Source organism: Rhineura floridana, chromosome 6 (assembly GCF_030035675.1).
Source record: "Rhineura floridana isolate rRhiFlo1 chromosome 6, rRhiFlo1.hap2, whole genome shotgun sequence".
NCBI classification, from domain to species: Eukaryota; Metazoa; Chordata; class Lepidosauria; order Squamata; family Rhineuridae; genus Rhineura; species Rhineura floridana.
This window is the reverse complement of record NC_084485.1, coordinates 116402777-116428995: the sequence shown is the minus strand read 5'-3', so window position 1 is coordinate 116428995 and position 26219 is coordinate 116402777. Positions and strand designations below refer to the sequence as shown.

The 26219-nt window shown below is 41.8% G+C and overlaps 1 protein-coding gene across 1 annotated transcript in view; it reads right to left on the bottom strand.

The window, feature by feature from the left end:
* The window catches only part of LOC133387858 (calcium-activated chloride channel regulator 1-like), a 62267-nt gene extending 36418 nt beyond the window's left edge, over positions 1–25849 (bottom strand). The window contains exons 1-6 of the mRNA XM_061633560.1: positions 25679–25849; positions 19568–19708; positions 19007–19157; positions 17862–17970; positions 16808–16976; positions 3498–3719 (exon numbers count right to left, since the gene is read on the bottom strand). Coding sequence (XP_061489544.1) covers positions 3498–3719; positions 16808–16976; positions 17862–17970; positions 19007–19157; positions 19568–19708; positions 25679–25834 — 948 coding nt within the window. The 5' untranslated portion in view covers positions 25835–25849. The remainder of the gene's footprint in view (positions 1–3497; positions 3720–16807; positions 16977–17861; positions 17971–19006; positions 19158–19567; positions 19709–25678) is intronic.
* Between the last annotated feature and the right edge of the window lie 370 nt (positions 25850–26219).

The window sequence follows — 26219 nt, the reverse complement described above, 5'->3', positions numbered from 1 at the left end:
AGCATTCTTGAAAGCGTCCAACTGGCGCAATATCTGGTCGTTGCGAATCAAATACAGGGTGGCCCATTTTGCCGCTTCCCCTTCCAATAAACTGATGATGAACGCCACCTTCGCATCATTCGATGGGAACTCAGCTCTGCGCACTTGAATGTACAACTCACATTGGGCCCCCGTATCGCATGGGGAGCCCCACTGGAGATTTCACAGGGGCTGCCACCCCGAGAGGCGCAGCCTGGACTTGAGCAACCAAGGCACGGAGATTCTGGTTATCCACTTGCAAGGCTTGTGTTACGGTTCTGAGGTTTTGGTTCTCGGCTTGTAGGGCTTGTGTAGTCACTCGGAGGTTCTGGATCTCGGCATACAAGGCTTCCATGGTGATAGGTACTCCCCCTCTTGCTCCGTTCTGGTCCATGTCATCTGCCATGGGAACAGCTTTGAGTAGGGATGGTGGTTGCGTCAATCTGTCCCGTCCAGAGCCGAAAGAATGAGGCGGGTGCGTGTGTGTGAGTAAATCTCATTTTATTAGAGTAATAGATACATCAAAAGCATTGCGCTTCATAGGAAAACCTACACTAACTTACTAAAGTCCCTAACTATACTTTAGGCATGCTCTGCAACGTGTGAAGGAAGTTGACGCAACGACCCCCCACTGAAAGCGGCTGGCTTAAATAGGAAATGTCTTCGAACGTAATCTCTGACTCCTTCGTAATTCCTGTCTCTGCCCTGTCCGTTTCTCGCGGCGACAGGAATGGGGGGATAGGGGGCGCACCTCCAACTGCTCATCAGAAGACACCTGCTCTTGAGCAATAGGCTCGAGGTCAGCGGGCGGCGCCACACTGGATTCCTCATGGGAACTGCTTGGGAAAGGAGGAGCTGGTTCTAACTCTGAAGCTTCCTCCCCCTGGTCCTGTGCATCGACTGGGGACGGCACGATCTGCTCCTCTGCAAGAGCGTTGCTCATGGGAACTGGCTGAAGAGCAGGCTGTTCCTCTCCTCCACTATCCCGCTCAGACACAACAATCTCCAACTCTGCTCCTTCTGACTGCAGAGGTGCTTGAAACTCATGCCTCCCCCTTTCCTGTTCCTTCTGAGTTGACTGTTTCACAACAGGTGAACAGATAGTTTTTAGCAGTTAGAACCCTAAATGCAACTATACAGCGACTAGTACATAGGGACAAAGAGAACTATTACAATAGTTATTATATAGAAATAGCAGAGGATAACAAAAAAGGTAGAACAAGAGCCCTATTCCAAAAGATTAGAGAAATGAAATGGAAATTCAAACCAAGAGTAGGGATGTTGAATAATCAACAGGGGAACACACTGATTGACCAAGATAAAACAAAAGGAAGACGGAAGCAATACACTGAAGAACTATATAAATGAGATGCAAGAACGACAGATTCATTCACAGAGGAAGCGTATGATGAAGAACCAGAAATGAGGTGAAAGCAGCTCTTAAAATACTTGGAAGAAACAAATCACCAGGAACAGATGGCATACCAATAGAGTTGCTACAAGTTACTGAGACTGAGTCTGTCTAAAGTTTGACAAAAGTTTGTCAACAAATATGGAAAATAAAACAATGGCCCACAGACTGGAAATGTTCAATATACATTCCAATTCCAAAGAAAGGGGATCCCAGGGAATGCAGTAATTATCAAGCTATTGCCTTAATATGCAAGTAAAGTAATGCTCAAGATTCTACAACAAAGGCTCTTAAGATATATGGAGTGAGAAATGCCAGATGTCCAAGCTGGGTTTAGAAAGGGAAGAGGTACCAGAGATCATACTGCAAGCATACGTTAGATAATGGAATGGACCAAGGAATTTCAGAAGAAAATCACCCTGTGCTTTATAGATTACAACAAAGCCTTTGATTGTGTAGGTCACAAAAAACTATGGAATGCTGTAAAAGAAATGGGGGTGCCACAGGATCTAATTGTTCTGATGCTCAACCTATACTCTGGACAAGAGGCTACTGTAAGGACAGAATATGGAGAAACCAATTGGTTCCCTATCGGAAAGGGTGTGAGACAGGGGTGTATTTTATCACCTTATTTGTTTAATCTATATGCAGAACATATCATACAGAAAGCAGGATTGGATGAAGGAAGTGTGAAAATTGGAGGGAGAAATATTAGTAACAAATGCTGATGAAAGTTAAAGAGGAAAGCACAAAAGCAGGACTACAGCTGAATGTCAAAAACACTAAAGTAATGACAACAGAAGATTGATGTAACTTTAAAGTTGACAACGAGAACATTGAACTTGTCAAGGATAATCAGTACTTTTGCACAGTCCTTAACCAAAATGAAGGCAATAGTCAAGAAATCAGAAGAAGGCTAGGACTGGGGAGGGCAGCTATGAGAGAACTAGAAAAGGTCCTCAAATGCAAAGGTGTATCACTGAACACCAAAGTCAAGATCATTCAGACCATGGTATTCCCGATCTCTATATATGGATGTGTGAAAGTTAGACAGTGAAAAAAGTGGATAAGAGAAAAATAAACTCATTTGTAATATGGTGTTTGAGGAGAGCTTTGCGGATACCATGGACCGCGAAAAAGACAAATAATTGGGTGTGAGAACAAATTAAACCAGAACTGTCACTAGAACCTAAAACCATGAAACTGAGATTATCATACTTTGGACATATAATGAGAAGACATGATTTACTAGAAAAGACAATAATGCTGGGAAAAACGGAATGGAGTAGAAAAAGAGGTAGGCCAAACAAGAGTTGGACTGATTCCATAAAGGAAGCCACAGACCTGAACTTACAAGATCTGAACAGGGTAGTTTATAAAAAATGCTATTGGATCTTGATGATTCCTGAATGGAAATGGACTGCCTTCAAGTCGATCCCGATTTATGGCTACCCTATGAGAGGGGTCTCCTCCCCACTGTGCTCTTGACTTGAAGGCACATAACACACACAGCAGTTATTTAGTTACATGGAACATGGGTAGAGCAGGACTGTAGGAACACACATTTAGCCCTACCCTCCCAGGAGCTGTGTAACTCCTCCAGATCTGCCATGTCTTTACTGTGAAGGTTTGCAGCAGGCAGCCATGTGCATCTGATAAAGCTTCCTGCAATATGAGAACCCCGGAAGATTGTTTTTGTTGTTGTTTATGGGCAGATGGGCCTGGTTTGGGAGAAATGGCCTCAAGGGTCAAATGGGACCACTTGAAGGGCCACAATTGGCCCGGAGGTAGGTTTCCCACCCCTGCACTGCAGGGTGCCACCCCTCCCCTAGAACATTTCTCCAGGGTGAATTAGTTACTGTAGATTGATAAATATGCAAATCAGGTAGAGCAGGTAAATATCTGATCAGATAAAGCAAAATTTAGCCTCACTATTTCTAACAAAGAATACCATTTATTACAGAATCGCTAATTCTGTTTTAACATTTGTTTTGACTACTGACATTAATTCCATCATTTTGGAGCTATCTGGAAATATTTCTTCTGGACATGGGAAACACAGACTTACCGAACTCATACTTCCAGAAACATCAAGAACCAGACACAGAGCTCTGTCCCGTGTTTGCAGCAAGGAGATGGTGGGGTTGGGCGGAGAAACATTTATTGGAGATGAACTGACAAAGTCAGTGGAGTTCATAATTACTTCCCATGTGCTCCTGTAATTGCACAGCTTATTCTGCATATTTGTTGCTTTAATATTATGGTTACTTTCATCACAGAACTGAGTAACCTAAGGAAAAGAGAAGAAAATTAGGTCACAATCACAATCTTCTTAGCAATTCCTACTTCATGACAGCCATTCCTTATGAAGTGCTGTTGCAAGGTGAGCTTTGTTTGCCACACAAAAAAGACCAGTGTTATGTGTGTTTTTAGTTCTAGATATACATGTACATAATTTATTGCATATTTAGCCATAAGCCTTGTGCAAAAGACATACCAACATATATAAATAGTTTAAAAGAACATACATACAAAAGGAGCTGTATCATTAGATCTAAGGCAACGCTTCTAGCCCTTTTACAAAGGACTCTCTCAGCTTTTGAGCTGCCAAGGCAAAATTGGCGACCGCTAAGGTCACTGAGTTAAAATTATCAATTAGGAGCGAAATGACCAATTCGCTTTCAGATAAATAATCTAAAGAAGTTAAAAAGTGAGATAAAAATTTCTGCCTTGGCTCTGCGTATAGCGGACAATGAAATAGATAGTGGACAATCTCCTCAATTGCCTCGCATCCGAATATACATAGGCGCTGGGTCTTAGGAATGCCACGGAACCGGCCTTCTAAATAGGCTGTGGGAATTAGTTGAAAATGAAGGGCTGTAAAAGCTCATCTAATTTGGATTCTATTGATTTTATCTAGGTAGTTTGACAACTGATGGTTAAGTTTGATACATGGGAACCAAATTGAGAATGGGGCCGATATTATGGATGCACGATGAAAATCCATTTACGGAGAGCAGCATTACTTAAATCCTTTAATTCGGTTAGTGTGAGATTATATTTAGATAAAATCGATTGTCCATTCATCGCCCACCCACCCGATCGCAATTGTTCCTGCCAACATTGTTTTGCTAGGGCTGTGTCATCCATATTGGAGATTCGGAGCCAGTATCGTAAGAAAATTAAATCAATACAGGCCACCACAGAGGGCAACCCAAGCTCGGCTCTGATATGGTCTGCCGGAGATCTCTTGGGAAGGCCAAGGATATACTTCATAAAACCATTCTGTATAGAGTCCAAATTTGATTGCATTGGGACTCCCCATAATTCAACGCCATACAGCATCTTTGGAAGTATTTTGGCTTTTAATATTTTAATCATGGGGGGAACAAGTTGACCCCCATGAGAAAAGAAGAATCTTTTTGCTAAATTTAGGGCTCGCGTGCCGAGCAACGCCGCCGCCTTAATCTGGGGGGTCCAGGAGTGGTTATTTGAAAGATGGATACCTAGATATTTGAAGGTGGAGACCTGTTCTATTGGGACCCCATTAATAGACCAGTTGTTTTTTGATTTACTAAATTTGCCACATACCATAATTTTTGATTTGGTTGATCATTAAATTTTGGTTGTGACAATATTCCTCTAGCTTTTGAATCATCTGCCTAAATCCAATCTTTGTTAGGGAGCATAAGGCCACATTGTCGGCATATAAAAGAATAGAAATCTTATTAGCACCAATTGAGGGGGGGAAAAGGAAGGCGATGATAAAGACTCTACTATATTATTTATAAAGAAATTAAATAAGAAGGGAGCCAGCAGGCATCCCTGCTTGACACCCCTATGCACTGGGATACTAGTAGAGAGAGTGCCATCTGTCCCAATTCGTACCTGTATGTAATTTGACTGGTAAAGGGCCCTAATTAGCCAGTACAACCTTTGGTCTATGTTTGTTTGTGCCAATTTTTGCCAAAGGAGATCCCTGTCGACTGAATCAAAAGCCGCAGAGAAATCAATGAAGGCAATATATAAAGATTGAGAGGCTTTGGATCTTGTTTTCTTAATTAAGTGGTGGAGCAAAAGGACCTGGTCAATTGTGCTCATATTAGATCTAAAGCCGGCCTGTTCTTTACAGATTATCGAATTGGCCTGGTCCCATTCCCTTAACTTATTAAGAAGCAGTCGACTATACAGCTTCGATGCTACATCTAAGAGGCTTATAGCGCGATACTTTGCCGGTTTCTTTGGATCACCTTTTTTAAAAATTGGAATGACAATACTGGATAACCAGCCCTGTGGTATGCTGCCAGTATTATTTATATAAGTGAACAGGGTGGCAAAAAGAGGGGCCCACCAGGATGAATCCTGTTTTAAGAAATTGGGGGGGATCATGTCCTCTCCAGGGGCTTTTCCTGCTCTCAGGTGGGACATCAGCTCTTCGACCTCATCAGTAGTGACCGGTGGCCATGATGGAAGACCATTCAGCACCTTTGCTATAACTATAGGTTTTGGAGGAGACAAGCTCCCAAAAATCGAACTAAAATGCAGTAGCCATTCCTCTTGCATAATAGGAGGAATGGGGGTAAAATTTCTTGGATCCAAATTCCCCTGCAGGAGTCTCCAAAATTCAGTCTCGTTCCCCTCTCAAGTAGCTCTTTCTAGAGCCCTCCAGTTTGACTGGTAAAAGAGTTGCTTCTTAGATTTAATTAACATTTTATAAGCTCTTTTACGTGTTATTAACTGTTTAAAGGTAGCCGGGCAGTTATTAGCACGAAATGAGTTAATTTGCTTAATCAGAAGATTTTTAGTGATCTTACATTCTTTATCAAACCAGGATTTTGGATGAAGAGGGGCTAATACCACAGTTAAATCCGCGATTTGGGGACTAAGTTCTACTATTATTAATTCATACGCCTTTAAGCTCTCCTGTGGATTTGTTATGGCCAAATGGCGTAGATTGGAGAATAGATTTGATGAAAGCAAGCAGTGAGCTTTTATCCCTATTTCTTGAGACCATTTGCGGCGTTTGCGACCTTTACGAGGTTCCTTTGAAGGATGGAGGCTTCTGTTTGTGGTGGCCGAGAAGGTAACCTTTAAGGGGAAATGGTCACTTTCTGGGCGTGAAATGACATTAAATTCTTTGACTCTGTTTATTATGAGAGGGGAGCCTAGAAAATAATCCACTAAACTAGCCCCAGCACCTGTCAGATAAGTAAAGGAACCACAAGAGCTATCCAGAGGGGAGCCGTTTAAGCAGATCAAAACAAATTTTTGAATTAGCTGAAAAAGAGCTAGACCGTATCTATTTATTGATTGGTCTCTAGCATGTCTGTTCGAAATAGGGAGGCCCTCAATTAGCTCACTACTAGAATCTATACCATTTGGGAAGCTTGGGCCCATTCTTGCGTTGAAATCTCCCCCAAGGAGAAGCTCATATGATGGAAACTTATCTTGGAGTACTTCCAAGAATGATTCCAGGAGTGGCCAAGGAGAATCTTGGTGAATAGAGTTTGCAGGTGGAATATAAATGTTTACACAAATGAAGGGCGGTAGTCCAGGGATCTTCAGGCCCATGGCTAAGGCAGGACCCGGGGGCTCTATATTAAGATCAATTATTTGGCAGTTTAGGTTAGACGCTATCAATATGGCCAAGCCACCACTAGCTCTACCTTTAACTGCAATTTTATTGGCCGGTTTTAGCCAGGATTTATAGCCTTTGAGCACCATTGCCTCACCGGCTATTAGCCAGGTTTCCTGAAGAAGGATGACATCAAAGGATTGTAGAAACTGCATGAGGGCCAAGTCCCGGAGCTTGCTTTTCCAGCCAGCTATATTCCAAGAAAGTATAGAAAGGGGAGGGGAGGAGTTCCTTATCAGAGTTGTCCGTGTATTATCTCTTATAACAGGTCTGGCACTAGGCAAGATTGCATCAGAATTGACTGTTATTGGTAGCTGCTGTCAAGGACTTGAGGTAATGATATTTACTAGTGTGGTAAGTGTGCTGACATTGGAGATGACTCGGAAAGTGTCGGTTTCTCGTTCAGAATGATCGGGTTTGGTCTTAAAAATTTTGTCTGGAGAGCCCTGTTCCTCAGGATGTAGCATTCGCATCTCTAGCCAAGAAGGGCGAGGCGTTGACGTCACTGAACCCGAAGTCGTTAGGCTATGTTGGGTTCTGGATGGGCTCGATTTTTTATCGTTGAATGGGGGAGCATTTTTATTACTTAGTGTTGTCAATTTTCGGGGGCTGGGGAAGGCCGTTTTTGTAAGTAAACAGTAAGTAGAGTCTAATGCGTTAGATGTGGAGCTTGTCTGGCAGACTACGCCATTCTCGTTTAAACTGTCCATGGTTAAGATTTGAATAAGTTGCCCTAGTTCAGTAATTATTTCCTCCTGTTCAGATTTGGAGAGGCGGCCATACGATTCTAAGAGGAGATGCTCTTCCGGGACGAATCCCTCCTGGCTTAGGGACTTTCTCTCTGGGGATGTTTTTGTTTCCCTGTGTTGGCCTTGTGTGTGTAAAGCAGGGGCGGATAAATGCACCTGGCTTCTTTGGTCATTGTGACATTCCTGGATCCTTTGCCTTTCAGATTTTAACTGTAGAAGAGGATGGTTGAAGAGCGGGTTAGGTGAAGCCTTGTTAACAAAATATCGTTGTAGCTTGATACCACAGGTAAACAGTTCATCTCTTCTCTCATAAATCCGCTCCACAATATGTGCAGAATAAAAGGTGAGAATAGCTCGTCTATCCGGTATCGGTGCAAACAAGTTAGTCATGTGCTTAATATAGCTTTCCTGGTAAATATCAGGTAGATGTAACTGGAAGCAAGAATCAAGGTGCTTTTTTAATGAAAAAGTTGGTCCAAATTCCGACGACTTGAATATAGTTGTTGCCACCAGTTTATCACTCAGCAGTTGTAATTTCCAGTCCGATTTCTTATTTGGACTAGCTGGAAGATATAGTGCCTGCTTATAATTAATAGAAACATGAGCTGGGGGACCTCTACTCCCTTGCATAGGAGGAGATTCAGCTGAAGGCATTTCTCTTTTCGAGATAGTACACGAAAGATTAAGGCTCGAAGGTCCAGAACTATTAGTTGTTTTGTTTTTTTTTTGTTTCAGGCGATAATGGTTGATGCGTTTTAGGTGGCGCCTCCAATAGTTTGAATAAGGGTTTGAAATTCAGCTTCCTTTTTGTGACAAATTTGGGGTTTTTGATATTCTTCGTTTTTTTAGGTTTTTGTTTCCTCTGTGTTGCCGAACATCTAGTTTTAGTTTTAGTACCCTTGGCTTTTGATTTAGGCATGTGAGGCGAATTTTCCTGAGTGCTATGAACGCAGATAGGAGTATCTGTAGGATTCAAATTCTCTGATAGAAACAATCTCATAGCCTTAATTAGGGTGGTTAGTAAGTTGTTCATTTCGGAAATAAACACTTTTATTTGGCCTAGTTCTTCTGTAACTGCTATGCCCCAGCCTAGGGACGGCAAGTTGAGGCCAATGGCGTCTGAATAATTTGGAGAATCTTTTATAGTTGGTCTTTCTAAAAGTGAGGCATTTTGTTCCTGCGGCTCAGTGAAGGAATCAAGGGTGATTAATTCCGAGGGGTACTTATTAGCCCTTGAGCCTGTGGAGCAATTGAAGCCAGCATCCTGAAGTTCTTCCGCAAGGTTTCTAACATGTAAGTCGTCCTTAGATGGGTTGATTTTTAGTTGGCGATCTAATGACCAATCATGGAGGCTTGGATGGTGAGAATTTGCCTTTGGAGCGCTTAATGATGCAGACATGGATTGAGAGGCATCAGGTTTTCAGAAAAAAATTGAGTTATTTTAGCTTGGGTAGTTTCTGGAGAATTTCCCTCATCCCCTGGAGCTATACCCAGCTCTTGGCATTTTTTCCTTGTAAATATCATTGTAGAGCTCTATGACCAGGTGTAAGCTGATGCCAATTACAAGGCTCGTGGCTTTGTGGAATCCACAGCTGAGTTCTAAATATTTCTTTTAAAGGCCTCTTTAGGCTGATTCATTTGGTGTCCAAACTGCTTCTGGTCGGGAGAACAGCTTGTTATTTCTTTTAAGCTTCCAAACAGCTTTAAGATAAGAAAATTAGGTCACAATCACAATCTTCTTAGCAATTCCTACTTCATGACAGCCATTCCTTATGAAGTGCTGTTGCAAGGTGAGCTTTGTTTGCCACACAAAAAAGATCACAGTGTTATGTGTGTTTTTAGTTCTAGATATACATTGCCCTTTACCTCACAAAAATGTAATGACAAGGATCTCCAAAGAGTATGGATTTATCCAAACTAGCATCAAGAACCACATCCCATCAGCACAAGGATTTCTGCTTGTCCAATGGGACTTCTCTTCCTCCTCATCTCCCTGTGTCCCCCTCTGGAGCAGATTTGGGGAAGTTGTACGGGGGAGGAGGAGAGGGGAGAAGTCCCACTGCACAAATGGAAATCCTTGCACTGATGGCATGTATTAATCGGATACCACTGTCTGTTTCCTGTTTATTCACTGCTCCCAGGGCTATCTCCCATACCATCAGTCTCTGTTTCTATCTCACATTGCAAAGGAGAGCACCAATGCTTATGTAGCCAAAATGGCAACAGCCACACACAAGAGGAAGATATAGAATGACTTGAGGAATCTCTGGAAGAAAAAAAAGCTTTAAAAAGCCAAAAAATGGGTACAGACAAGCTAAGCATATGTGCCTCACTCTGCTCTGAAATGGTATTTCTGAGTTCACGCTCAGGGGGAGAAGGAATGCAGTTAGGGTTGCCAGGTCAGAGGCATCCCAAAGCCTGAGATTTCAGGGATTGCCCCTAGTGATGTCATGGGGTGGGCCCTAGTGATGTCATGGGGCAGGCCCTAGTGATGCATGATACATGGAGCACCAATCAAAGTTGCTTGGCGCATACATTTCAAACAAAAACATTTCTCCGATTGGAAATTAATATTGCAATCTTAGCTAAAAGGTGGAGCCTGGGTAGGGAACATTTAATTTATCCTACTTGATTGTGGCAAGAAGGGCTTAAGTGCCCTCAGGCCAGGCCAGGCACCAGAAGGCCATAGCAGAAAGAAAGGAGCCTAGTGTTGTGGAGATGTTAGATGGGAGCACTCAGTAAAGATGGATGTCCCTGAAGGCTGCAGTTCTAAACACACTTACTAAGGGACTAAGAACTCAATAGGACCTACTTCTGGGTAGATATGGTTTGGATTGTCCTGTTGGTAAAACTTGACTAGGGATCCTCAGCAAAGATACCCATATCCAAGCAGGGTTGGCAACCCCCTGCCTGGAATGCCCTGTCCCTACCTTTTAACACGACTGCTCCAAACTTCTTTACATATTTGACCCTTCACTTCAGAAAGAGGTTTGAGAAATGAGTAAGAGTAAGAAGATTCTCTACCCTTTCTGTCTAACCTGTGGGCTGCTATAAACTCACCTTGACAGCCAATCCAATTCCAGTGAATAATAATTGACAGAGAAAACACACATGGTTTGGTCTAAATTCACAGGCAGCAACTTTGGAACAAAGCCATTTCCCAGTATGTGAATTCTCTTTTACCACTATTGGGCAAGAAGCAAACCATCATGCAACCAACAAAGTGTATCATCAGTGGGTTTAAGGGGGTTGAGCTGAGGGCCTGGAAGCACTGTTGTTGCTTCTATGATGTAAGGGAGTAAGGTCAAAGGTAATGAAATGCAATCAGAAAAACAAAAACAAAATAGTGATGATTTCCTAAATGCAATACCATACCAACCACAACAAGATTCCTTTGAGTAAGGCAGAAAACTCATCATCCCACAACCAGTCAGGATTCCTAACCAAAACCCAGAGCTTGGAAAAGTTACTTTTTTGAACTACAGCTCCCATCACCCCAATCCAGTGACCATGCTGGCTGGGGCTGATGGGAGTTGTAGTTCAAAAAAGTAACTTTTCCAAGCTCTGCACAAAAACCAAAACTAAAAAACCCCTGGCAGCCAATCACCCAAGTTTGCAGAAATCCCCATGCAGCCCAGCCTGACCAATTTGCTACCAGGCCAAGTTCAAGGTGTGTTTTCCATGTTACAGATAGTACCTATTCTGCTCTTGTAAGAAATCTATCCTTTAGTGTGGCAGTACCTAGGCTGTACATGAGACATGCACTTCATTGTACTCATTTTGGCACCTGCAAAAACCCACTATGTTTTTTATCTTTTTTTAATTCACTGTTGGCTTCATTATTTTGAATGTTTTATATTAACTGTCTTTAACTGTTTTTGCCAATAATTTTATTGTTTTAATTCCCTCTATAAACCTCTTTGAGGTTTTTTTTACAATAAAGCAGTATATAAATGTTGTTTATAAAATACATAAATACAGTTTGGAGTCACTGTGCCCTTGGTTCTCTTTCCAATTTTAGGCACGAAGGAATCTGCCTTATACAGACTTAGGCCATTTCATACTATCTAGCTCAGCACTGATGACATGGACTAGCATTGGCTCTCCAGGATTCCAGGCAATAGTCTCTTCCAGAGATTGCATTTTGGACCTTTGCATGCAAAGCATGTGCCCTACCACTGAGCTACAACCCTTCTCCTATTTAAAAAAAATCTTTTAAAATTGTTCTTTTCAATTCACTAATGAATGCATGCATACTAGGGCAGATCCACACCATGCATTTAAAGCACATTCAGCATTTATTTATTTGTTTGTTTGTTTATTTATTTATTACATTTCTATACTGCCCCATAGCTGAAGCTATGAAACACATCAATCCCACCACACAATCATGGGAACTGTAGTTTGTTAAGGGTGGTGGGAACTATAACTAACTATAACTACACTTCCCAGGATTCTTTGGGGTAAGTCATGTGCTTTAAATGTGAGTTGGGTCAGTTGGGAGGAGAGCCTGGCTGGGAGTCCAGAGTCTGGGAGTTCAAATCCCCGCTCGTGTCTCCTAGGTGTCAAGGGCCAGCTAAAGATCACCCCCACAGTGAGTGGCTCAGGGGTTATGTGCCCTGCCACCTGTGCAGATGTGGGCAAGCTGCATAGTCCCAAGGAGCCCAGTTGCCCCCCAGCTGGCAGTTGCAGACAAGGAAGGGGCTGGCTTGTGCAGCTGTGGTAAGCTGAACAGGCCCTAGCCAGCTGGGGAGCACTACCCTCAGAGAAAGGCATTGGTAAACCCCATCTAAATACCGCTCATCATGAAAACCCTATTCGTAGGGTCGCCAAAAATTGGGATCGACTTAAAGGCAGTCCATGGATGTGCTTTAAATCTATTATCTGGATCTGCATTACTTCATAACCTTTGCCTGATCATTTTAATTAAATTTTAAAATGGAGATAAGCTACAAAGTTTACTGGGTGACCATAGGTTGCGCATCATCTCTCAGCCTAATCTGCCCCCCCAGGGTGAAAACAAAAGAGGGGGACCATGACCACCCCAAGAAAGAAGGGCACACTTAAATGTCTCCATATAGGAAGGCTGTCTTTACGTCCAGATGTTGAACCTGCATCTTCCTTGAGGTGGCAATACTGAGGCATGTCCTTATAGAAGTATGTTGGACCAAAGGTGCAAAAGTGTTCTAATTATCTTCATTGTACTTTTGGGAGCATCCCGTAGCAACTAGCTGAGCTTTGTAGCATTGGATATCTCCTTCTGCACTTCATTTGGTTGTAAAGACCCATTTACATCCAGTGGTCTTCTCCCTTTTGGTAGCTCTATAAGAGTCCATATTTTATTTTTGTGAAGAGATTCTGTTTCTTCTCCAGCAGCTTGCAGCCATTTACCTGTTTCAGTATCTGGCATCCCTTCAGTGTCTCATCAACTGGAGTCTCCTCCACTCTGGTTAGAAGAGACAGCCTATTGGGTGGCATCCATATGTTAGGTCTGCTTGAGCAGCTCATCTCTTGATCAGCTCTTGCACACCCTTCTTGCTCAGGTTCACTTGAAGTTTCAAAATGCGGCGGCGAGACTGCTCACTGGGGCAGGGTATTGCCAACATGTCACCCCGCTGCTGAAAGAATTGCACTGGCTGCCCATTTGCTACCGGGCCAAGTTCAAGGTTCTAGTTTTGGTGTACAAAGCCCTATACAGCTTGGGACCAGGATACCTGAAAGACCATTTTATCCCTTATATACCCAGTTGATCACTGCGCTCTGCTGGTGAGGGCCTCCTGCAGATACCATCTTATCAGGAGCTCCATGCTGCACAACATAGGAAATGGACCTTTAGTGTGGTGGCACCTACCCTGTGGAATTCCCTCCCTTTGAATATTAGGCTCTATCTCTGTTTTTGGCACCTATTGAAGACCTTCCTCTTTCAACAAGCCTTTTAAGTTGAGACCTTATCCCACTCTGCATCTGTGTTGGAATTGCTTTTTAATATGCTTTTAAACCTTTTTTTAAAAAACAATGTTTTTAACCTTTTTTTCTTTTTTAAAGATGTCTTCAAAGCTTTTAAAAATGTTTTTAAAACTAGCTTGTTTTAATGTATTTTAAAGTCTGTTTTTATGATGTTTTAAAGTATTTCTAGTGATTTGGTTTGCCGCCCTGGGCTCCTGCTGGGAGGAAAGGCACGATACCAATCAAATAATAAATAAATAAATGGTCACAGCTTCTTTTTGCTGCAACTGCTGCACTATTTCTTCTCCTGTTGGGATGACTAGCTTGATTTCTGACATTTTACTGGTATTTGGTTTTTGTTTCTCACTGAAGTATGCAATACTACACATCTTGATTGTTTCTGTGGCAGGATCAATAGCCAACAAATATTCCTTCTTTACTTCTGCAGTCCAGTTTGCCTCTCTTTTCTTTGGGAATGTAAGCATACACCCTATATCCAAACTCTCTAATATGCCTTACACTTCATTTGGTTCCATTCCATAGTTCCAATGGTATTGCTTCTCTGCCTTTAGTAGGTAACCTGATTTGCACGTAAATGGCTGTCATGATTGCTTCCCCCAATATTTGTTCTGAAATCCTGTATGAAGAAGCCTACTTCTTGTTATTTCTAACAGTCTTCTAGTTTTCCTTTCTAACATTCCATTTTGTTCTGGGATATAAGGAATTGTTTTTTTCACGTTTAATACCTTGTTCCTTTAAGGTATTCTTCAATATCTTTCCCTGTGTATTCACTGCCATTGTCAGTGCATAGAGTCTTGGGCTTTTTTCCAAATTTATTGCTCACTCTGGCCACATACTCTTCAAGTTTTTGTAACACTTCATTTTTCTCTTCAAGGAAGTGTAGACATTTTTTGAAAAATCATCTGTAAAAGTAAGGAATAAACATTCCTTCCTATTGTCATTACAGGTGAGGATCCACAGTTGTCACTGTGGATTAAATCCAGGGGTTTTCTTATTGCACTTCAGCAGATGGCCTGTAGGTGGCTCTAGCTGCATTTGCTTTAACACAACCAACACACTTGAACTCCGATTTGCACATTTTTATGTCTAAATTCGTTGTTAAATTGTCTTTCACAAGTTTTGAAATGCTTTCAACATTTCTGTGGACAAATCTGTGATGCCACAACCCCATGCAGTCTTTATGAAGAATTCTTTAGTAGCATTAGCTTGCTGTCTCACATATTCTACTTCATAAAGATCTTCATTACTTAAAAGTCCTCTCATAAGTAATTCTCTGCCTTTGAACACACACAAAAATCTCTCCTAAATAAAACTCTGCATCTTTGCCTTGTAGCTGTTTTTACACTCATTAAATTGTTCTGTAGAGATGGCACATAGTAAGCTCCAGGAATGCACACCTCGCTGGTGCTCTCCAGCTCACCCAGTTTACATTTTAAATGAACTGTCCCTTTTCTTTGTGTATAAATACATTGTTCATCAGCAAGATAAATTGAGACTTTACAGTCCATATCTATATCTGAGAAAACATCCACATTGTTGAAGAAATGTAAAGTTGCCCCACTGCCTATGTAAATCTTGTGGTGGGTTTGGTTTAAATAAACTCTACAAATTCTTTCTTTTGCAGTACATATTTTACTTTTTTCAAAATTACTTCCTGAGGAGGCATTCTCCCTTACTCCTTTGTCTTTTGGTCTTGCTGACTCATTCCCTTGGAATTTGCCCTTAATTTGTTTTCTCAGGTGAGGACAAGCCAATGCTGATTACTTCCACAAATGAAACACTGCTTTCCTTGAGTCAGTCTGTAGGCTTGGTTTTTAGTTTCCTCTTTTTGTATCTGTTTTCTTAGATTATTTTCTTGCAAATGTTCCTGGACATAACTCAAACTTACATTTCCCTTAACCTGAAGTAAATTAATTATTCTTTCATATTCTGGAGGCAGAGTATTGAGCAAAAGGCCAATCTTAGCTGCCTCAGTTAAATTTATCTCCTGTTGCTCCAGTTCTCTTATTGTTCCCAAGAAAGAGCTTTTATGTTCTGAGAGATTATTTAGATCTTTAAGCCTCTTGTTACAGAGTTTTAGCATCAAGGAAACTTAAGTATTCATTCTGTAACCTTCCCCACATTTTGCTTGCAGTTTGCTTTCTTCAATATGGTAAACTAAATCATCACTTACAGCTAGAGATATGTGTCCCATGGCTTTCCTGTTGCAGTATCCTATTCATCTTGTTTCTTTCCAGACACCACTGGCCTTGATTCTTTGAGGACAAAAGCTAATCCCAAAATATTCAATAGCATTTCCATCGGAAAGGACCATCTTCTATAGTTTGAGTTACTTAGCAACTCAGTGGCATCAGACCTCCTAGCAGATTCAGAAGTACCCATAATCAGGACACAGCTGAACCCCTCAGTCAGACTCAGAGAGTTAACAGGAGACCCCTCTGTCCTTGCAGAGCAACACAAGCGTTCTGGCCATTTAAGGCTACAAGCTCCTGGGAGGACGGATTACTATTACCTGAACCAGGGAGGGGAGCTTAAAAGGAAGTGAGAGGCCTTTTGCCCCCTGCTGAAAGCAATGTCAGATGCCATTGTCAGACCCTCGCCAACCATGCCAGACCCTGTTGAATCTAGAAACCTGTTTTATTGGAATATTCAACCCTTGACTTACTACTGACCTTGTTTTTAGAAGACGAATGGGTATGTTCAGCTTGAAACCCTACACCCCTCCTTGCTTACCCTCATTATCCTCAAGCCTTGACTGAGTTACAACTCAGCCTCTGCCTGGTCAGCTGCCAGCTAATTGTTTTACAGTGCCATCAATCACTTTTGTGCAGCCGGCAAAGATTGACACTTATTAGTGAAATAATCAGCATGACCTTGAAATTATGGTTTTATTACTGGCAGAATTTAAACTCCAAACACATATTTAATTGAGCAAAAAGTGGGCACAGAGAATATCTTGCATTTTTGACAGCAGATATCAGATAAGAATGAATCCTATAGCTTCCAACTGACATTAATGATACTTACAGGAGAGAGACTTTGCATGTACATTACAGATGCTGGAGTAGTTTGCTGTTTGTCTGGAATAAATTGGCACCCGACTTCATACAGCTGTGTTCGGCGTTCAACTTTGCATTTTCTGTTTTGTCCTGGGCTAAGTGGGAATATATATTGACCAGTAACACCAGCTGAGCATCTAATCAATATAATAGAAACAGAGATAGTTAGTTAAAAAGCCAATTATTAAGAAAATATGGATCTCTTAGGGACTGTACTAAATCTGAGAATTTCAGATTGTAAGAAATCACAAGGGCTTCATAGAAGAATATATTTGAAGCTGTTAAGACAAACAAAACTAACCAGATGAATCCCAGAGAAAACATGGAAATGGTTTTGGAAGAAAATACTACATTATACAATATATATCCTGTTCCCCACCTTCCGCCATGAGCAGCAGGGCTGTATATGTGGTGGCATCTCTACAAAGCCCTGGTGCTGCGCGAGTGGAATTGGCATTGCACTCTGAGTGAGTGAGCTGATTGATGATTATGTGGGAAGGTAGAGAGAGAGTAGGCAGTAACTGGGGGACTGACAGGTAGGAAGAACATTGCTTCACTTTGCCCTAATGAGAAATCTCTCCTGTTTACTATTACATCATAAATTAATCCTGTGGACCAGTGGTGCCCAAATTTTTCTTCCCCACAGACCACTTGAAAATTGCTGAAGGTCTTGGTGAACCATTTAATAATTTTTCTGCCTGTTGTGAAGCACTTGTAATGTGCTGTGCTTGATACTGTATGATTTTAGTTGCATTTTATTCTTTGTTTGTAATGAATATAGAACATAAGAAATAAAAGAAGCAATAAAATATAATCAAAAATAAGTATGACTATGTAATGCAATGGATGTGCCATCTCTCATCTTCAGTCACAAACCCACCTGAACGAAGCTTGTGGACCACAGTTCGAGAATCCCTGCTCTGGACAACCGTTCACACCACAATCAAACTAGCAAGTCCAGGGCAAACATCATCCATTAAAGACTGGTTAAATGAATTGGAGATATACATTTGGGATGGTACCTTGTTGCTTCAGCCTTAAGTGGCCCAGTATTATAGAAAGGTGCATTGTTGTTATATTCATCAAAGACACCCCATCTGAGATGAGCCCACTCATGGACAAAAACTCTGCCTGTGGAAAGCCAGCAATAAGCCTAATTGTGACAAAAGTATTTCAATTTACAATATACATTTAGTGATTATAACATCCCGCCCCCCAAAAAAAATCTAAATTAGATTTGAAAAGCTGTGCAATCACACCAACAATTAAATATCTATAAAAGGGATAGCCAACTTTCCAATATGAGGATTGCTGTAGTTTTAATAGTTGGGCTGCTGTTTGAAGAAGTAATTATATTTCTATTGTTCAACGGACAGATCAGTTTTAATTTAGCGTTCCTTGTCAAGACCTGGGGACAGTACACTGTGTAATGGACAGCTCAGAGGACAACGAGGCTCCAGCTCCATTCTTGAGGGAAGAACTTCCAGGAGCTTCTTTGGGACCCTCCCAGCCAGAGATACAACCCTGCCACCCTCCTCTGATTCAGAAGAGGAATCTCCCACATTACCCATATCTCTCTAGACCTACAGAAGACAACGCCTGCCAAAAAGAAGAAGAAAATAAAGTCAGGGCCCTTTAACGGCCAGCCAGTTCTTCACTTGGGGATAGATGCCTGCAGAGTCAAAAGGTCTCAGCAGGACCCTGGGAGCTCTCCGAGATCATGTGCCCTGGGCGCTATGGATCCCTGACTCATACCATCGACCTCTTGGTGGAACACTGATGGGCTTCCCCTGTGAGCCTTGATCTCTCACAGAAGAGGACTTTCAATGATTATGTACATTTTAAGTCAATTGTTAATGGCTTCAGATTAAGGGGTGATATGGAAAATACATGAATACAGTAACCTTGCTGCAGTGAAACAGGAGCTTGTTCAGCTAGCTTCAACAAGACAGCTTTTATGGGTTGAAAATATACCATGAACCTGACTTGGAAATACTGCTGGTTTGTTATCTAAATGTAGGATTCTTTAGAGAGATTCAGCAAATGAAATTAAACTATTCATAGCTTCTCAGGACTTTTCTTATTTTCTTTATCATCTTTTCAACCATAGCTGTTTAACATTTTAATAATAAAAACAGACAATTTAATCTGAATTAACAGATACTACCTCGTGATCCATAAACATCATGCAAACTATCATTTGTCAGGAAGTTAGGTGTGAAATGAATGTATCGCCCCCGTTCCCCACATCCACCGTACTGCAAGGTGTAGGGATCATCACCATATTTCAGGTAAGGATCTGCTACTATGATATCGGCCTAAAATAAAATAGAACATGGTTTAACAGATCACGTCTCATACACACACACACGCAGAAACTGATATTCAGAGGTATACTGCTCCAGAACCTGGAGGTTACATTGAGCTGTTACGGTTCATCGTCAGTGCTAGTACTGTCCTCCATGAATTTGTCTAATTCCCTTTTAAAGCCATTAAAGCTAATAGTCATCCTCACATCTAGAATATTAAAGTGTGTACAGCCTAACAATATGCATGTTTACTTGAAAGAAAGTCCAGTTGTATTCAAAAGTGAGTACAAACACAGTGAGTATGTATTAGATCACAGTCTTATTTTGTAATTTTTCCCCAATAGTTTTTTTGCATATGCCCCAATAGTTTTTGAAATACCAGAAGCACATTTAAATCTTAAAGTATATTCCAGACTTACCTTATCATAGGTTTCTGTAGTTACTCTCTTATATACATCTTTCTGTGTCCATGTTAAAGGAATTATAACTTTTGCAGACTTGAAATAAAATCTTTGCTTTGTAGCACTGAAGAGATAATTAGATGCCTCTTTAATCGTATCCTAACAGAAAAAGTAAAGAAAATGCTGATGTGTTCAGTGGCTAGTAGAGATGGACAAGTATGTTGATTTTGGTTTCTCTCCGTTTCTGATTTTTTCCACTCTTCAGTTCTCCACATTTCCACATAAATGTATGGATTTTATTTTGAACAGTCCTCTTGAAAAGAAATCATCATGTTGATTTCTGCTAATGTACAAATTGTTGTAAACAATTTGGCCTAATATACACATTTTTGCAAAGCAATTTTGCATAATATGATACATTTTGCATGTTATAATACAGCCACAAGAGTAGCTGTATACTATAGCCAGCATGGATTTTTCATATTCTGCAATGTTAAATTGAAAATACCCCCCATGCCATTCTGATGCTTCCCATAAGCTCATTTCAAAACAAAACCTGACAGACTCAGAACTCGGAATGCTTTGCTTAACAACCCTCTAAATTTTCATGGCGATACACAAAACAGTCAGAGAGAATCGAGAGTTCAAAGAGTAAAAAGATGGGGGGAACCAGACCCCTGTTGGATTTTTTTGTTAGTGGTCTCCTAATTTGTTGAAATTAATTAAAAATGAGCCATGTTCACAGAGTACATTTAATCCTTTTACTGACCTTGCCCCATACTCTGGCCTTCATTGTCTGCAGTTTAAAAGTTTAAAAAATGCCCGGCCGATTTTTAATTAACTTAAGAAATTTAGCATTGGGCATGCTCAGTAAGAACCAACTGCCAGTGTTCTAAAAGCCAGACACACAGCTATTTGGCTTGGCTAACCAGGGGGCCACACCCAACCAGATATTTCTTTCACTTGAGACAGTCATGGCTTCCCCAAGGAATCATGGGAAGTGTAGTTTGTGAAGGGTGCTGAGAGGAGACTCCTATTCGCCTGACAGAGCTCCAGTGGCCCGAATGGCTTAACAGTCAGCCCCTCTTCTATGGATTGTAGTTCTTTGAGACCAACAGGGCATCTGTAGGAACTCTCAGCACCCTTCACTAACTACACTTCCCAGGATTCTTTGGGAGAAGCCATGACTATCTAAAGTGAGAAAAGGTCTGGTATGGATGTGGCTAGGAACAGCTTTGATTTAAATTTGGATGGGAGACTACATGTGCCTATTGTAGAATAAAAAGGTGGGGGAAACACTGAAAAACAATAATACTGTTCACAATGTTTTCTTTTTGGAAAGGAAAGGGCTTCCCCTCTGCCCAGTGCTCACCCACCCAGTCCCCTCCCCCTCCCCTCCCCTCCCTGCCCCTCCCCTTCCTGTCCCTCCCCCAGGTCAGTTTCACCTATCCTAAGCATGACTGCACAGGAGTAAATCACACTGAATTCAAAAAACATGCAAATTATCAAACCTGCCCTCCTTCCTCCTACCCCCTCTTGCTCCTTCCCACCCCCTTCCTTTGCCCCTCCCTCCCCCTTCCCCCTCCTCTTCCAATTCCCTCCTTCCCCCACCCCATCCTTCTGTTCACCTCTCCCCTCCCTTCGTCCTTCCTTCTCCCCTCCTCCCTCCTCCCCATGGTTAGTTTTACCTATCCTAATCATGATTGCATGGGAGTATTGAACTCAATAAGCATGCAAATGATCAGACCTGCCTTCTCCTTGTGAAAGCATAATGAACTTGGACCTTTCTGATAAGGAGGATTCTATAATCAATATGCTTATGTCTGCTTATAAGAGCTGGGAGGCTTCATATCACATTTTAAGGTACATCTTCACAAAGGAAAATAATGAAGTTCTGTGTGATGCCAGCTAGCAGGGGGAAAAGGGAAGCTGTGGGCAACGGAGATATGTGAATTCTTTCTGTTAAAAGTTTGAGTTATTTTCCAGCTAAAACAGTGGGTTAGGAGTATGTAACACCTGACACGTGTAAAGAACCACCCAGGAGTGTGATGAATGCATGCACTCAACACATGCCCTGAGCACCTCTCCATCTATTGGATAGAGCTAGGAGGTTCCATGTAATGCATGTATAACTACAGCAGGGCCCCACTCATATGGCAGGTTAGGTTTCAGACCCCCGCTGGAAAGCGAAAACTGCCAGAAAGTGGATCAGCTGTAGCGTGGGGGTCTGGAACCTAACCCGCTGATTGCGCCAGAGGAGGAGAAGATCAAATCTTCCCCTCCTCAGGCGTGATCAGCTCGAGTGGGAGTCTGATCATGCCAGAAGAGGAGATCAGCTGTAGCACGCTACAGCTGATCTTCCCCTCCTCCGGTGCGATCAGCTGGAGTGCGGGAGTCTGACCACCCCCAGGAGGAGAAGATTAGCTGTAGCATACTACAGCTGATCTTCCCCTCCTCTGGCGTGATCAGCTCGAGTGGGAGAGTCTGCTCGCACCAGAAGAGAAGATCAGCTGTAGCACGCTACAGCTGATCTTTCCCTCCTCCAGCGCGATCAGCTGGACTGCAGGGACCATATTAGTGGAATGCCAAAAAGCGGGGCACCAAGAAGCAGGGCCCTACTAGCCTGTAGATTTGTGGTTTGAGAGAGAGACTCTCTGACTCTCTCTCCTGATGTACATCAGTGTATGTTTTTCTTGCCTTTGAATAAACTGTCCTTCTGGCAGTCTTGGACACAATTGGCTTTGGTTTTTCCTTCCACACCCTCCTTCCCCTCTCCTCTCCCTTCCTCCTCCATTCTTTTTCCCCTACCCTCTTCCTTCTTCCTCCTCCCCTGCAGCCCTCCCCCCCTCCCCATGGTCAGTTTTACCTATCCTAAGCATGATTGCACGGGAGTAAATCCCAATGAACTCAATAAGCATACAAATGATCAAACCTGCCCTCCTCCTCCCCTCCCCATCCTGCCTGCTCCCATCCCCCTCCTCCCCTCTGCCCTTCCTCCCCTCCCTCCTCCACCCCTACCCATCCCCTGTCGTCAATTTCACCTATCTTAAGTATGATTGCTGGGGAGTGAATCCCACTGAACTAAATAAACATGCAAACGATCAATCAATTCTTAGCAAACTTGCACAAGATCCCATTTCTTACATCCCGGATTTAAAAGCAGAAAAATTCACTGAATGTACCTATAGCCCACAGATATTTCTACCAAACTTTAAAAAGCAGGGAAATTGGGCAGCTATAGTGAATGCACCAAGGGAGCAGGAGACCTGAACTCCTCTGTGAGATATTGTACTGCCCTACAAATTTGTAAAAATGCAAACACCATTTAGGTTGATCTTTCACAGTCCAATCCACTTGCTGTGTAGCTTGGAAGAATTTGGTAACTTGTTGCTTCCTCCTTGCTAAAACAAGATCAGCACAGCACATGTCTTGTTTCTGTTATTTGGACTGATTGCAGGTGTTGCCACCACTCACCATATGCTCAGAGGCACATATTGCCAAATTCTTCCAAGCTACACAGGAAGTGGATTGGACTGTGAAAGGCCAACCCAAATGGTGTTTGCATTTTGACAAATGTGCAAGGCAGTACAATATCTCAGAGAGGAGTTCAGGTCTCCTGCTCCCCTGGTGCATTCACTATAGCTGCCCAATTTCCTTGCTTTTTCAAGTTTGATAGAAATATCTGGTGGATATATTTTAACTAATATATGCCCTTATATGAACACTTTACCTTGCTATATGCATTTTTATTCATACTACTTGGCTGGAGAATTGCATTGTAAAATTTGGTCAAGGGCAAATTTTGAAGGATGCTTCAATTTGCATATTGTTTCAGAAAGTGTGAATTAGGTAAATTTACCTTTAAATGTGAACTGAACTGAATTTCAGCCTAGCATGTGCATTTAGGTTTATAGAATGTGCACTTAGGTCTTTTCTGCCCTCCTTTCCTGAACCTGGAGGTCTTGCATATTCCTTTAAGAATTTGGAGGGAGAAGCATAATTCCCTAAACCCATTCTCCAAGAAGCTGGCAGATGTGTGCCACATACTTGCATCTGGCACATTTTTTGTGGATCCCCATTTGTCACTAAGCACCGTGTGACGTTGACAGGAATTAAGCATATCATATATTCCTGATATGGAGAAAAGTGTTGGGAAAGCTGTGTCTAGAATGAGGCCATTTTTAAAAAGCCATATTGTTTATGGAAGTTTACCCTGTGCAATAACATCAGTGGAAGAGTGCACAATCAGCCCTATTTAATGAAAAGGCTCCTCAGCATTGCTCAATCAGCCTAAGCAGGGGTGTAGTTGTCCAGGGTCTCAGGGGGTCTTAGACCCTTTACTTTTTTGGGAGCAGGGCCCCAGCAGGATCCCTATATGTCCAACATCCTCTGAGCCAATCAGCGTGAAAGGGGAGTGGGTGAGCCACTGAGAAGAGTCTTCTAACATGCTTCCTTCTTTTCTGCCGATTGGAGCCAATCAGAATGAAAGGTGGTGAGTCAGCTACTGAGAAGACGTTTTTATCAGCTAATACCCTTGTCATACTTATTGGTTCCTAGGGACATCGGTTGTTGTGGGAAAAGGCATTAACAAGGATCTCATTTCAGTCCAGCAGCAAAGAAGCAGGGGGCATGGCTGTGACTATCATGAAAAGACCCTGCAGTTCTAAATTTGCCACTACACAACTGAGCCTAAGAGAAGATTAACAGAAAAGTCTGAAGTGGGACATTTGTATATTTCTCCGTCAGTGTGGCAAGGGGAGAGAAAAAGTAAGAAGATCCCAAACAAAACAGGAGAGAAAGAAGAAGATCCCAGAGCAGTTGAACTACTGCAACACTAGGCAGGAAGCTGAAAACTAGTACACTGAAATCATCTCCCCCCTCGGGGGACCACTGCCATCTGAACTGAGTCAAGTGCAGGAGGAGGTTCTTCCCACTTCTGGAATGATCTCCCCAAGAAAGCTTGCCCAGTGCCTACTCTAATACCTTCTTAGTGCCGTACAAATACGTTTTTATTTCCCATGGTCATTTATTTCTTAATTTTATCTGTGCTGTTTTCTGCAGATTTGATCTTCTCGTTTTTGGATTTTTTTTTATTTTTTTTTTACAATGAGTTACATCCAGACAAGGTTTGTTGAACTTAGGTCCCATTGAAATCAATGCAACAAATTAGTCATGACTTAAGTCCCTTTAATTTCAATAATGCAACTAACAGCATGTTTTTGTGAATGTCCACTCAGAAGTAAGTTCAATTGAGTTACATGCAGAAGTGTGTATAGACTGCAGCCTAACTTAGTTTGAAGCCAACCCTTTGTATTTTATTCTGTATTGTATTGTTTTATTTGCAAAAAAACATTTTTATTCAAGACTGGCCTTTAAAGTCTTAAAAGAAAAAACTAAATATATGGTGTAAGATACTATGGTTACTTTAGACATTTGAAAGGGATTTGTGCCCCCCTCAAGTTAATTTACTTCCATATCACATAATATCCTGAAATTTGGTGCTCACAGACTCAGTACACTTTGATTAGTTAAGGAAACCTATAGATGTGACTTTTACATCTTTTAATCAAATCTTGCTCAAAATTTGCCCCAGTGTATAGGCCAGCGTTCTGGCACAGAGCTAACAAACCACACACAGGGCGGCATGTTGGGCTTTGAGAGTTCCTTTGCCGTTTCACCATTATCATTCCCTTCATTTCCAATGTCATTGCTTAGCAGCCAAAATGGCACCACCCATTCACAAGAGGAAGGTGTCAGCAGACCTGGGGGCAATCCAAACCTTGCAGAAATAAAACAATTTGGGGGAACCTTAAGGGGACACACCTCAAAAATAGCCTAATGAGGAATGTACTCACAGACTGCAGAATGATGATTAAATGTTGTGGGGAAGGTACTGGGGAGAGGGAATAAAATGGAGTATCCTGAAGAGGGGCATAGCAGATTGGAACACTGAAGACAAGCACTCTACAAGTATTTTCTTCCAGATCCTGTTTGCACACTTGAATGAGCCGTGTGAGTGAGTGAGTGAGATTTCTAGTAGCATTTTTCTAGCATATCATAATTTGAAAAAAAAGTCGCTAATGGATAAGATGCTAATTCAATATATTCACAAACATTGAACAATCTTACCTGTATATTGTTAACAATTTTGTTGTCTTCAGGTACCCCAGGATTGATTGCAATGACAATGTCTTCAAACCCACCATTGTTGAGCTTGACCATGGTGCCCATCACCCCACATAGTACTTGTAACAGCAACAGAAGAAGCCACCAATTAAACACCATCTTCTCTTGCGCCACTTACTCCAGCCTCACGGAGAGAAATAATGGCACAGAAGAGTTACTTATGCCAGTGCTTTTATAGACAGATAGATACAGAGAGAAAAGCCCCGTATGGTTTATGACAGGTCACAGGACTTTGTTCTGCCAAGGAAATTCTGCTGTTTCTTACTGTTAATACCATCTGTGGTTACATGATAACAAGTTGGGGAATTCTTTAAAGAATGTTGTAAATTAATCTGACCATGCATTTCCTCGTTCTGCTCATCAAATACATTGCAGACACTTCTGAAGATGTTGAAAATAAAGTGAATCACGGTCGTACTGTGGAATGTCTGATTTGTCTTATAGCTAGGCACTTCTGAACAGAAAAAAACCCTGCACACACAGC